Source organism: Poecilia reticulata, chromosome 11 (assembly GCF_904066995.2).
Source record: "Poecilia reticulata chromosome 11, P_reticulata-male-v2, whole genome shotgun sequence".
NCBI lineage: Eukaryota > Metazoa > Chordata > Actinopteri > Cyprinodontiformes > Poeciliidae > Poecilia > Poecilia reticulata.
The window spans coordinates 14749079-14762731 of NC_088840.1; the positions used below are offsets into that span (position 1 = coordinate 14749079).

At 37.9% G+C, this 13653-nt stretch overlaps 1 protein-coding gene and 1 long non-coding RNA gene across 4 annotated transcripts; one reads left to right on the plus strand and one right to left on the minus strand.

The window, feature by feature from the left end:
* The first annotated feature begins 878 nt into the window (after window positions 1–878).
* Window positions 879–5953, plus strand: fam8a1a (family with sequence similarity 8 member A1a). 2 transcript variants are annotated; one of them, XM_008422050.3, is made up of 5 exons: window positions 879–1653; window positions 2616–2736; window positions 2880–3003; window positions 4237–4376; window positions 4571–5953. In XM_008422050.3, the coding sequence occupies exons 1-5, from the start codon at window positions 1278–1280 to the stop codon at window positions 4608–4610; spliced, it is 801 nt and encodes a 266-aa protein (XP_008420272.1). In that variant the 5' UTR covers window positions 879–1277; the 3' UTR covers window positions 4611–5953. The 2 variants fall into 2 exon arrangements, with proteins under 2 accessions (XP_008420272.1, XP_008420271.1); XM_008422049.2 differs by having other exon boundaries at window positions 893–1653; window positions 4492–5953.
* Window positions 5954–11157: 5204 nt separating this feature from the next.
* On the minus strand, window positions 11158–12674 carry LOC145553900 (uncharacterized). Of its 2 annotated transcripts, XR_014089941.1 has the most exons (3): window positions 12478–12674; window positions 11889–11961; window positions 11158–11811 (listed from the first exon to the last, which is right to left on the minus strand). It is a non-coding gene; the product is annotated as an uncharacterized LOC145553900 (long non-coding RNA). The 2 variants fall into 2 exon arrangements; XR_014089940.1 differs by having other exon boundaries at window positions 11158–11961.
* Between the last annotated feature and the right edge of the window lie 979 nt (window positions 12675–13653).

Here is a 13653-nt window from a genome sequence, read left to right on the forward strand (position 1 = left end):
TAGGTGAGAAAAAGACATATTTCCCTGCAAGTCAACTCTTACACAGTTCTGAAATTGACCCCAGTGACCTGTGTGCCAAATGACCGATTAGTCACTGCTTTTACATATTTGGGATTCCAGCATGCTTGTGAACATATCCAACCACTCTAAGTACATTTCTGTTAACTGTAAAAAAAACTAGAATAAAAATTACTTCATAAACACAGACAAACTTGGCTTAAGACAACGTAAAGTATGAACAATAACTGGTTACAGATTGTAAATATGAGAAGAGAGGAGAAACATTTAGGCATGCATTTATAGTAGCTAAGAGTGCTATTTAGCTAAACAGTCCTCTGCTGCCCTCTTGTGGTGTAACCAGTTTAGCTCAGAGCATTTTCCCATCTCCCTACATATAGTTTATATTATAAGATGAGATGAGGGACACAGAACTCGATGAAAAATGATGGGACTTGTTTTGTAAACTGATAAAAACAGAGTTGTTCTGAATTGCAAGACATGCACCATGCAATCTTGAAACTTGTTCAGTGTTTGAGAACTTCAGATAGATAGATAGATAGATAGATAGATAGATAGATAGATAGATAGATAGATAGATAGATAGATAGATAGATAGATAGATAGATAGATAGATAGATAGATAGATAGATAGATAGATAGATAGATAGATAGATAGATAGAGTGGCCATTGTAAATTATTTATTTCTCTTACTTTTTTAATATTAGTCTTTAAAATACCAGCACACATGACTTTATGGTTTTGTCTGCCTGGTGACGTCATTATAAATATTAAATCCCATGTTATGATCAGTTACTTAGTTTTTGAATAGCCTTTTTATCTTGCTTACTGTAACTGAAAATCTGAAAATCGTTGATAGGGTGTAAAACTGCAGCGGTCTTCACGACCTCAGAACCTAACAGGTAACGTAAAACGAAATTTACAGCAAGCGCCTTTAACTGGCTCATACCATTAATGGTTAGACGGAGGGGTGAAATTCCGTTTGTGGAAGCTGTATAGTGTCTTCATTTCTTTTATGCAGTGGTAAAACTGTCATTAGTCTAATCTGTTAGGTTGTTATTAAGATGTCTAATAATATACAACCGAAAGAGCAGTTGTAAAAGAAATCTACAAGAGTTACCACGACCGGTGCGTCCCGTCGTTACTAACAGAGGTAGGGCCCGCTGGCTGAGGATGAGCGGCACCAACTGTCAGGTGCAAGACTTAGAAAAGGACTTGAATTAATTTATTGTGGAGTAACTTGGACGTATTTGTGACAATGACGGACAGCGGCAGTCGCGACGGCTCTGAAACAGAAACAAAGCAGCTCCAGGCTAACGCCACGACGGAGTACTGCTCAAAGTTGCAGCTGTGGATGTGGGAGTATTACTGGGGTTATGCTAGCTGGCAGAGCTGGGCGGCTCTGTCAGCCTTCCCCTTGCCACCGCCGAGCTCTGCCGCTCAGAGACCCGCTGCTCATTCTTCCGTTCCCGCCAGCGGACAGCAAGCGTTTGACCCCGGGAACTGGTTCGGCCACCCGTACGCTTTCAGACCCCCGGGGTCCTCGCCTCCCTCTTACCCGGGTGCTGTGCAAGCGGAGCAGCGCTCAGCCGCGACCGACGTGCGGCAGCAGAACGGAAGTCCACCGCAGGCAGGTAGGTGGTGGCCTGTTCTTTTTTATATATATATACAGAAACATCCTTCAGCATGGTGTAATGTGTGTGGTTCCTTAAAGACTTAAGATAAGTCATGAGTGTAATGGGAAGAAGGCTTAAGAAGAGGTCCAGGTGGAAACAGGCTTATATAATTAGAGATGTCCCAAAGACTCTTTGAACCGATTGTTTACCACAGTGGTTGTTTTCTGCAGATCTAAAGTAGCTTCAAAATAAAAACAGTACCTCATAAATAATAAATAGTCCATGCAATTTAAGCTTTTGGTATCACAAACGTCACAGTATATTTTTTTTTATTGTATTTATTCTAGAATCATAAAATGATGCATGACAGTGAAATGAGTGGAAAATTATTTATGGTTTTCATTGCTTTAAACTGAAAGGTGTGGCGTGCATTTATTTAAATCTTAGGATCACCTCTCTATTATATTTACACTTTTTTTTGGGGGGGGGGGCATGTCTCTTCCTTATGTGCACATCTAGTTATTAAAGTTTAATTCAGTTACATTGTAGGAAGAAGTGTCTGTAAATGGCGGCTTTCATGTCTTGTCATCTCGGACTTTCAGTAGCCTGTTTTAGCTCCCAATTTGTAGCCAACTCCTGCCCGCTCAAAAAGTAAAGATGGAAACCGTGCTCGTTTGCTAAAGTTCCTGGATGGCTGTCACAATTTTAAAGCTCAACAAAATGAAGTCATAGTTTTTAGTGCCCCAGCTGAGACTCCTACTTTTGTATTTGCTTTTGACACAATATGAGACGCTGATTCTCGCTTATGTTGTTTTTCTTATGACTGGGTACAAGAGTTACAAAGTATTTTGTGTTTTGAGTAAAGCCATTGATTTGTAACATTAATTTGTTTTTTGTTTTTTTCTATGAATTGGAACTGATAAATCAGACAGTGTACAGACGAATGTTCCAACATTTTGTCTCCACATCATATTGTACAGGACGAGAGTACACCATCCCCTCCCCTCTTCAGAGGTTACTGGCAGAGACGGTGGATTTCTTCATCCTGTTTTGTGTGAAGGCCACCATCGTCCTATGGATCATGCATCTCTTTGGAATGAAGTGAGGAAAAATAAATCTGAAAACCTCAAGTAAAACTCCTGATTTAAAGATTCCCAAATGTCCAATTATCTACCAACAATGTTCTAATGCGTCCGTCTTCCAGAACCACCCATCACCAACAAAACTGCATTGTCTCCTTTCAGGGACATTGCCAAGTTTATCACCCACTTCATTATTGAGGAGATCGATGAGAGCACGTCCATTGAGGACCTGCAGAAAATGATGGCGGTCGCTTTGGTTTACAGAGTATTGGTCTGCGTTTATGAGGTGGGGTGCATTTCTAATCTCCTGCTCTTAATAAACTAACTATCTTAAGTTTATCAAGATTTAGGCGAAGTAGAATTTATTTAATTAATAAATATAACGCAACATTACTTTGGGTTTAATTTGGAGTTAAATAAACTAGTTTTTGGTTTTAGGCATGTTGACAGAAGAATCGGTAATAGTTGAACGTGTGTGTTAGTGCTTTTGAACAGGTGTCTGATATACAGAGTGGTGGTTTTTCAAAGATAATTTACACTGAGCTTGTCTCTTTAATTCAACTCAAACTGAGTTTCCAAAGCATACATTTATTTGAAGAAAAATGGAGGCAACACATTGGTCAACATGCCAGAGTTGCTGGCGTCGCATTATAAAATCTTTTTTTGCACAAAGCCCCACAAAAGTATGGGTATTATTTTCCCTTTCGGCTTCAGATCTTTAAAACAAAATGACCACGCTGCACAGCCTCATTAAGCTGACCACAGTCTCAGCACAGTACAGTTCTTCCATATAATTACCAACAAAGCACAGATTAAAGACGAAGGTGATTTCTACTGGGCTGGAGTTGGGCACCAGCACCCCTCCCGACCCCACTGAGGGAAAAAGGGTGCAAGAAAATGGATGGATGGATGGATGGGCGATTTCTACTGCATTCGCGAGGAGTTGCTCTCCGTTCTGCAGGAGCAGATTTCTCACAGCAAAACATCCTGTTCCATAGAGAACCGTGATGCAACGTTGCATTCAGAATTGCGGGAGATGAAGTCATGTATTTCGCGTCTCCTGTTGGACGGCTGTGTCAGGGGCTTTGCTTTCCCACGTGGGGCTGACCTCTGGGACGTTTGGGCACCTCGGCTCAAACTCCATCTGGCCTTTTTTTTTCTTTGATGTTTATAGATTTTTTTTGTTGTTGTTGCGAACAAATATGTAAATAAAGCGAAATAGAATAGCATAGTAGCAATTTGGTTCAAGAATTTATGTGCTTATAGATGCATTACATGTTTTTTCTTTACATTTTTCTGTTAATTTTGATATTTTTTTTCTGGCATTTTTTTATCATCATATGAGCTGTAAAGTATTGTTTTGGGATTTTTTTTCCCTCCCATTATTTTTGTTTTTCCACTGTTCGTCCCTTGAGAGTATCAATATCACTGATCTGGATCATTGTGTTCCTTATCTGTACTGTACAATACACAGATTTTATTTATTTATTTTTTGACACTTGTCTTCTTGCTTAATCAGACAATCTGCATTTGGGGCGCCGGAGGTGCGACTCCAGGGAAGTTTCTGCTCGGTCTGCGGGTGGTGACATGCGACACGTCCACCATGGTACGACCCAACCGCGTTTTTGTGGTTCCAGCATCTAATGTTTCTCTGTCGGCGTGAGTAATCAACATTTTTTTCTTTTTACATCAAAGTGGATATCCTCAATAATTGAAATTGTGAGGTTCAAGTAACTTTTTTTTTTTTTTTTAAACAAATTTCTTACATTTGCAGCTCCACTGTGCGAGCGTTGAACAAGAACTTCTCCATCGCTTTTCTCTTTCCCATCTTCATCACGCTCCTCTTCTTCCAGCACAACAGGACAGTTTACGACATTGTGGCCGGGACCATAGTGGTCCAACGCAGAGGGGCCTAAAAGGTCGTCCCCTTCTCCACCCCCAGCCTCCTGTCTCACAGACTCGGTCACCGCTGCATGTCAAAGAGTGATTGTTCTGCTTTCCATCAGGATCCACCTAATTTATTTTACATTAAAATTTTATTGCACAAAAAAGAATAATGGGTCATGACATCCCTACACGGAAGTTGGACTGCACTTTAAAAGGACATGAATACAGATGTGGTAACAGAATGTTAAGTTAAATGAAATGAGTGGCGCGTGAGGATTTCAATTTTCTTATCAAGTGTCAATGGGAAAAAAAAGACTCTTTGTCTCTTTAAAGCAAAAATATATGCAAAGTCAACCTTTTTTTTTGTTTTAAAATCTGTCTTCAAACACCTACATATGATGTGGATATGGTCTTTTGGTATATGTTGTGGTATTGATGCCAAACAATTTACTTTTGCCTAACCCGAAATATGCAACTTTCAGGTCAAATGGGAAGATGTATTATTTGATCAACCTATTTATTTCATATTTTATTAATAAAAAAAGGCAGCATTGAATGCATTTAAAAATATATTTAAGTAAAATATAAGATCCATCAGCAGGACTGAAGTGGCAACAGGCCAATCTAACCTTTTTATGTCTCCACATTTGATAGCAAAGCTGCTATTTGCTCATGAACCCAAAGTTGTTCATGCAGACCGAAATGCAAAATGTCTGCACACAAAATTTAATATATTGCACATACTTTTGGTTTCTTGATTCAAAAAAACAAAAAAAAAACGTCTTGCTCTGTGACTGGGCAGCTGTTTGGATGGCCTCTGAAGTATTAAGATTGTTTTGTAAATTAAAGGGTTGCAGTGAAGCGATGTTGCGTAATCTGTCAGTATGTAGGGTTTTTTTTCTTTATCATTTGAGTTAGGAGACAATTTATTTATGCATTTGTTTTTTAAGCTAAAATATTTTAACTCCAATTTGCCATGTTGTTTCTTTAGTAACTGCTCATGTCTAAAACATCAGTTTGGTGAGATTTTTCTTTATGCATTCTTTTCCTATTAAAGTCGGTGATTATTATATTTGTGTGTTTATATATATATAATTAGTGCAGTCATGCTGATGCTAAAAACAAAGAGAAAATGTCAATTTATTGTGCCTATGGATGCTTTGAACTGCTTTGATTTAGTGAAAGTTTCTATGCTGTGTTATGCACAGTTTGTAAGCTACAAAAAAAGTCATTTCGTGACTCAGGGCAACTTGTTAGCATTGACAATATTTTACTTAACATTAAATGTAATTTCTGTATATGAATATTATGAGAACATTCTGGTATTAAAGTACTATGCAGGAAATGGATTTAATCCATGCAAGAAGCTTATTTGTGTTTGCATTGTCCCACCAATGGATGTCTTCACCTGGACTCACTCCACAATCACACTAAAATGTAAGCAATGTAAGATTTTTAGTTTAAAATAATGCATATAAATTAAGTTTATTTATTTTATTTTTTTGGAAAAATCTGGTCACATATGTTAAGTACTAGTGTTTAAATGATTTTCCTGTTTCTCCTCCCATGTTTGCCATTATTAACTGCCTGGCCAAAAACAAAGTTCAAACACTAATCTTTTGTTGGGTCGCCTGATTACGGCATGCATTTGCTGCAGCATTATTTTGATGACCTTGAGCAATGTGATGAGATTTATTCCCATCCAGTTTTGCATCATTATTTCACCAACATCTTGTATTGATTGTGAGAGTCAGTCCATTGAGTTCCCTCCACATTTTGCGTGCATGGAAATACTCTTTCTCTCACCTTTAAACACAGAACTGACTTCTACTGTGTTTTGTTTTGTTTTTTTTCTCCAGTTTGATTTCACCAAACATTTAAATGATCACTGTTCCCGGTCATTCTGGGAGTTTTCCGACCATATTTTTTTCTTGAAGACGACTGTCTTCCAGTTTCTAATACTAAACTAAAAGTAAAGTTTTAACCTATTCTTTAGTTGTGCAATCTTCTTAGTTTTCTCTGCTTGATGCCAGTGATGTGACTCTTAAACAAAGGACATCTTTTCCATGACCACAGGATGTGTCATTAGGCATGGTTGTTTAAGAAATAAGAAGCTACTCTGCAGCAGTTGGGGTTAATTAACTTGTTGCCAACTAGAAAATAAGCGCCAGTGCTGTAATTATCCAATAGCAGACTCATAGTGGTGTGCTTAATTAAATTCCAATGGTGACTAGTGTTTTGGTTGTGTATTTTTTATTTATTTTTATTTTTACCCAGCCCTAATGTCAATGTCTGGCTAATAAAGTCAATTAATAGTGACTTTATACTGACCAAACCACATAGCAAGGAAGATAGTTGTTCATGGCATTTTATTTCATGTGTATTTAGAGCTATACATTTGTTTTATAAGTTCTTGGTGAAGAGTCAGTGACCGTTTTCATATATAAAATAAAACTTAAAAGATGTGCCGTCTTTTCCCTGATCTCGCACGTTTATAGCCTCACCACATGGGGGCAGCAGAGGTCAGAACAAGCCAGACTCGACGAAATACTACAAAAGAAAAAAGTTAAATGTCAGTTTGTGTGTTCATATATTGGGCAGTGTTAGCGTTGCCTCTCGTGACTGAAATGTAACCTTTTGGCCTTTTATTCAACTAAACCAACAACTTCTACTGCATGTTTGCTGAGACTCCCAGTTGTAGACTTTCCTTCTCAACAATGCTTTATTAATCCCAAAGGGAAATGAAATGTTCTTATTCATAATTTTACAAAAACCTCGAGAGTTTTTTTTGTAGATTGCTGGCTATTGACAGAAAGGATCCAAGTCCTTTCTATCAATATCAATAGAAATAGAAATGTGGTTACATTCCTTTGCGAAACTAAATGTTTTTACTTATGAGTTGTTTTTCAAATTTTGTTTAATTGTAACAAAATAAATTCACTGTCGCTGCAAGGAAGCGACATACTTCTCCTTGCATCCTCGAACAATGACAGTGTCACAGTGAGAGGTGAAACAAAACAAAAAAAAAAACTTTTCAGCAACTTTCTAATGTTCAGTGTAACAAAGTGTATTTTAACAGTTTGTTTGCTAATAACGCTTTCAAGCTTCAGTCATTTCATATGGAAAGACAATCTAAAATGTTACTAAGTAGTAAGACATATTTGTACCTCTTCTAGTTAAAATAATAATAAAAAAAATGTTTATGTTTGAAAGTTGTTGGGTGGGAATCTTTTGATTTAGGGAAGAGATGAATTAATGAATAACTTTTACCCCTGAACCCTCTTTTTTTAAGGAGTTTTTCCTGTTCCAAAATGCTGTGGAGTTGAATTTTTATGAGCTGCGTGTCAGATTAGCCTGGAGTGTATTTTACATTAAAGTCCCAGTAGGAAGATGTAAAGGCTTGTTGGGGTTTCCTCTGAATGGTTGTATTTAAGCAGCAAGCATTAATCAAGGGAGCTGGTAATCATTAGCCTCTTGCTGCTTTTCTCACTCCAGCATGCACAAGAATAACACGAGACGCAGCTGCTTTTAAAGTTTTTATGAACTCGTGTTTTTGTATTGTTTGTTATGCCTTGGTGCTCTCTTGCATATTTTTTATTTTTAGAATTGAAGCAGTAATTTATGTGTGCTCTTGCACTTTTTGCAGGTATAAAACATGGGAATCTTATGTTTTACTTCTTTCTTGATGAAATCTTCTATAAATTCTGAGTCATATTAGTTTTATTAGTTTAAAAAAAGTTCCTTTCAATGGCTTCAGGGCATGGTGGAAATTAGCTCTCTGCTGTATAATCCCCGTGTGTGGAGAAGCTCTCCAATCATCGCGCATGAGTTTTAGAAGTTCATTGTGGCATTTTTGTCCTTCGGTTGCAAGTTTTTGTGCTGAGAGTCATGAGTTGTTCTTCGTGCCAGAAAGCTGAGAGGGGCTCAGCGATTATTACGCCTCGAGTGGCTTTAATACAAATTTCACAGAGCAGACGGGGAACGGAGAGAGAGAGAGAGAGAAAACGCAACAGAAAGTGGGAGACACTTGGATTAAGAGAGAGACAAAAGCCCAAGAGGAAGAAAGGGATTGGAACTGGGAGTTCAAAACGAGGGGAGCTGAGGATGGGAAGAGAAGTGGAGGCAAAAACAGAGAAAGAATGGGAAGAAGTGAGCGTGAGAGGCTAAGGGACACCATGCTTGAAAATTCTCTCTGATCTTTGAGCCTTGGGACCGGAGGCGATGGAATACCCTGCAGAACTCTATTAAAATTCAACCAGCTTCACTTAAGCCTTCAGTTATTATAGAAGAGAGACCCTTCACAGCTCGGCTTTCTGTGTTTGGTCTCTGTTGCATGCACTGATTTAACGCTCGCAAAGAAGTAAGGATGTCTTTTCTGCACAAAAAGGTGAATTTAAAAAGAAAAGAAAAAGAAAAAACTTAACAAGAAAGGCATAGAGTTTGTTGTACAGGTAAACCACCGTGGACTTCTGCTCATAGTTTTGACTTTACAAATAAGCACTGATCCATACGAATATATTTGCAAAAGCAGAGTGTGGCTCTGTTTTGCTGTAATGTTGTTGGCTGGGTGAACATTTGTTACAGTTAGTAACAAGACACTGTGCTACAGCAGAGCTCAGAGCAGCACCAACACCATAAAGCTAAGCATGCTCGTTACATAAATTATCTCAGCTAATTCTTGCCTCTTGGCAAAACAAGAAGCTGTAAGGGGATTTAAAGCAGTATCTTGACTTCTGAAGCAATGGTTCTTAAAGTAGAAATGTTGAACTTTATATGAAAATAAAATTAGGTTGAGCTGAAGCTTGTAAGTGTAACAAAACTGTCTGAGCTTTAAACAGGGCAAACATCATAGGAATAAACATGGGGGGAGGATCCTAATTTGTTACTTAACAGAAACTGCATTTTTTTGCATTTCTCTCTTTTTTTTTTTTTACATTTTGTTACATTTCCTGTGATTTTATAACATTGAGATGTCTAAAAATGTTGAGGAAAAAAAAAGACCAGATGGGTTTTTGTATGGTGTCCAATTGTTTTCTCAATACTCAGCAAATGAGTTTTGCTTGTAATCCAAAATGAGGTCAGAGTTCAACTTTCTGTATGTGACGTCATCATGCTTCTGCCACTTTTCTTGTTTCTCGGGTCTCGCGTGCTCACTATTCAAGCCTCTTTTATGGTTTCTTCCATACTTGTGTGTCCACACGAGGTTGCTGGTGTCCACCTCCAGCAGTCTTTTGGACTAGAGATGGGCTGCACCCTAGACAGGTACCTCATCCATTAAAGGGCAACACAGACACACACACACACGCACGCACGCACGCACACACACACACAGGAGAATAACCATGCACACACACTCATGAGGCCAGTTTAGAGAGACCAGTTAACCTAACAGTCATGTTTCTGGACTTGGGAGGAGCTGGGAGTACCCAGAGAGAACCACGGTTTGCACAAAACAAACACAAAACCTCCATCCTCTAAGAGCCCAAGTCAGGATTTGAACCCAGGACCTTCTCAGTGCAAGACAACAGAGCTACTCCACCTCCTTTTAGTCTAGTTCTCATCTTCAAACCTGTAAATAAATGCCACTGTCATAAGCTGGAACACATTTGAAATGGAAAGAAAATTGAAAAGATTATGATCCGTACCTGTTACGATGATGCACAACATGTGAACTGTTTTATCTATTTGTGGATGCGGGAGAACATTGTCGTTTCCCATAACTACATATTTGTATTACAATGCAAAAGCTATAGAGAGACAGACAATGTTGAGCAAAGATGTACACATTAAAAACCGCCACGAGACCAAAGAAGACGAGCAGCTCAATACCGGCTCAGCAGGTACGTTTTCAGACGAACCATTTCACAGAACCGCCTGTATATTTGCTGTTCCTTTATTTGTTTTTGTTTTGTTTTTTTTGTCACTGCATGACTGGTTTGATTTATGACTTTGCTCAAAGTATGTGAAACAAACAGCCACCAGCTGTTCAACAGCAGCTCAAGAGTACAAGGAGACTGAGTCCACAGTAGTCCTGACTTGCAGACATTTTTAGTTACACAGCCAACAAATCTAGTGTGTGTGTGTTGGGACTATCTTTGAACATCTTCTGAGGTCATTTCTGTATTGCTCAGCTCCCCGGGGAAGCGTTTCACCTGTTTATCTGCAGAAAGCTTTTCTGTGTTCAAGATTGTACCTTGTCTGCAATATATATATTTTTTTACCAGGCAAGCTGTGTGCGGGGATTACATAATCAGAATCTTTATTTATTTTTTAAAATAAAAACAGCTGCCTCTGTGCGAACCATGGTAGCAGTGAACTAGAACAGTCACAATGTTGACTGTGATACCAGCAAGCGTAAGCAAAAGATGCCGACAGGCTTCAAGGAGAAATGAGGTCGGCAGCAGGAAAATGACGGGACATTTCATGGAGTCGATACGAGACGGTTGTAATATTTTGTGACACAATCTTACTATGAAACGCAGAGATTTAGCTGTGTGTTCAGAACACTAAACTCTACAACTTCTTCTGTTACCGGTAGATTCAAAGAGATATGTTGAGTTTTGCTCAGTTTTAATAAAATCAAATTATTTTCAAAGCATTTATGGAGTGCTATCTCAGCAGAATAGGTAATTACTGGATCAGTAAATACAGCCCAGTGTAACCCAGTTCCATCATCACATTCAGTGCAGTTTAACAGTCAGATTAAATATATATGTGTTTATATATTTCTACAGACTGCAGTAGAAGAAAAATCTGTCATTGCAATAAATTATAATCAGAAACATAAAGAGGACAATCTGATAAGTGCATCTCTTACTTAAACCAGGGAATTGGCCACATCTATGACAATAATATGCACAAGGTTCCAAGAGCCTCTATTAAAGTTATGAATAGGAAATTAAGCACCGGTTAGTGTCTGGTTTGAGACTGAGCACCGAGAGAGACGCACGCTATCTTTCCCTGAGATGTAAGATGAAAAGAAAACCCCTTTAATTTGACAATAAATCCCATTTTTTTGTTGCTTATCATTATAAATAGCTGTTTAGTATATGTTATTACATTACTTCGTGTAATGTGTGAGAAGAGATTGCATGGATAACTATTAGGTTCTCGTAATTAGTTTGTTGTATCCTTGCAGGGTTGCAGGTGCCTGTCCAACGGCTACTGGATGAGAGGTGGGGTATGCCCCAGTCCATTTCAAGGCAACCTAGAGACACAAAACATGTACTCATGTAGCGTATTCCAGCTCGTTTTTGAGGAATGGGAGAGAACTAGAGTACTCACACATGGACAAGGAGAACAAACGCCATGCAGAAAGACCCCAGTCCAGTGATCCATGTCCTGGATGACTGAGAATCTATAAATATGTAGGAATTGAATATTTGGTAAGTATCATAACTTAAATTTAAAGGTCAACAACTGAATATTTTTCTATTTCTGAATAGAAAAATATTCAGATTTTATTTTGTGGTCTTAAAGGCTCTACGTTGAAGATGGTAAGAAATAAAGGCACACTTTTATTTTTTTTTACTGCCAGCTGCAGTAGCCCTACTGCTCTTGGCTCCCATACAGAGGTGTCGGCTAGAGGTAACGCTCAGCCGCTCCAGTTTCACACTCTTATTAAAGAGTTAGAGAGCTAATTATGATTGAAATATTGGCTACCTTCGACAGAAAAAGGAGCTAAGTCTATGAAAGCAATGTAGCAGTTTAGCTAGTTTTGATTTCCAAGGCATAAGGTGGCAGTTTATCATGACTCAGCCAAAGTAATGAACTAACGAACTGCAGTCTGATTTGTATTGATGTGTTTCACTCTATTGAGCAGTGGAAGTGAATAAAACGTGTTACATGTCTTTTGCTTTAAGTATTTACTTACTGGAGGGTTTTATGTTAGTATTGCAGAGCCACAGCTAACAGCTAGCTCCTCACTTCAACAGCTCTAACTGAGTCTGTGTCGTTCAGCAGCGCAGCTGTTGCTCCTCCTACACTTTGGATTGAACCATTGTTCTAACAATGGGGGGACCTACAAATTAATTCTTAATTTTTTCTTAGATGAATGACAGATTGACTTCGTTCTTTGTTTCTGTTGCCTTTATTATATTGCTATTGTTTAAATACAAGGGTTGTTGTCATGATTTCTTTGGGTGGGGTGGGGGCAATTCTAGACGTTTTCAAAATTGGGGTGGGGGGGTACTTTGTTTTTATGAAGTGATATATAAAATTGATATTGATAATACATAAGTCTAATGGACAGGCAAACATTTGTGTACTTGACAGAACTTTTCCAACTGAGAAGGATCTCTTTAAAATATGACAATAATGAAAACTAAGGGATTTTTCTCTTTAATATTGATACTAGACTAGATGTTTAAGTACAATTTTCATACTAGACTACCTTATCATGTAGTAACTAAAATAATATGAAAAATCCCAAAGTGAACTTGGGATTCACATATTTATATGACTCCAGCTGATAAACCTAGAAAACGAGGGTTAATATTTTTATACTTTTCCAGCTTAGAAACGAGACATAAAGGACATTTTTTAAAATAAATTTACAAAACTAAAGAAACATTAAAGGCGGGTAATTATGACAGTCTTCAAAAAACCTTGAGAGAGTCTTATCTGTTTGACTTGTTACCTTGTGTAATAAAATTGAACTATTTTTTTGGGGAAAATGTATTGCTAATTCCCACAATGAGGTTCTTAAAAAATAGTTTCTTTAATTTATGGAAGTTTTTATACAAGGATACAGTTCTTAAATTGCTTTCAAAGATATTTTTGGGGCATTAAATGCTCTCAAACAGTGGACAGAATTGAGTGTAATAAACACTAGTTGTTAAAAAAAAGTGTTGGTATTCCTAAGTAACAAATAATACAGACTGAAAAATGATGGTGAGTGAATCAGGGGAGAAATAAAAAGATAATAAAAGCTTAAACTGAAGTTACAGAAAATGGTGCAGTGAGAAATATTATAATCATTAAAACATACACAACCATATGTACGCGCCAGATTCTCTCGGTAATCCCCAGCAGAGGGAGTGCAGTTTAA

Bases quoted from the DNA above. Each gene is read 5' to 3' on its own strand.
- fam8a1a (XM_008422049.2), top strand. From the start codon at position 1,278: ATGACGGACAGCGGCAGTCGCGACGGCTCTGAAACAGAAACAAAGCAG. The intron at 1,654-2,615 runs GTAGGTGGTGGC...CATATTGTACAG, and splicing joins CGGAAGTCCACCGCAGGCAG to GACGAGAGTACACCATCCCC. The intron at 4,377-4,491 runs GTGAGTAATCAA...TTACATTTGCAG, and splicing joins TCTAATGTTTCTCTGTCGGC to CTCCACTGTGCGAGCGTTGA.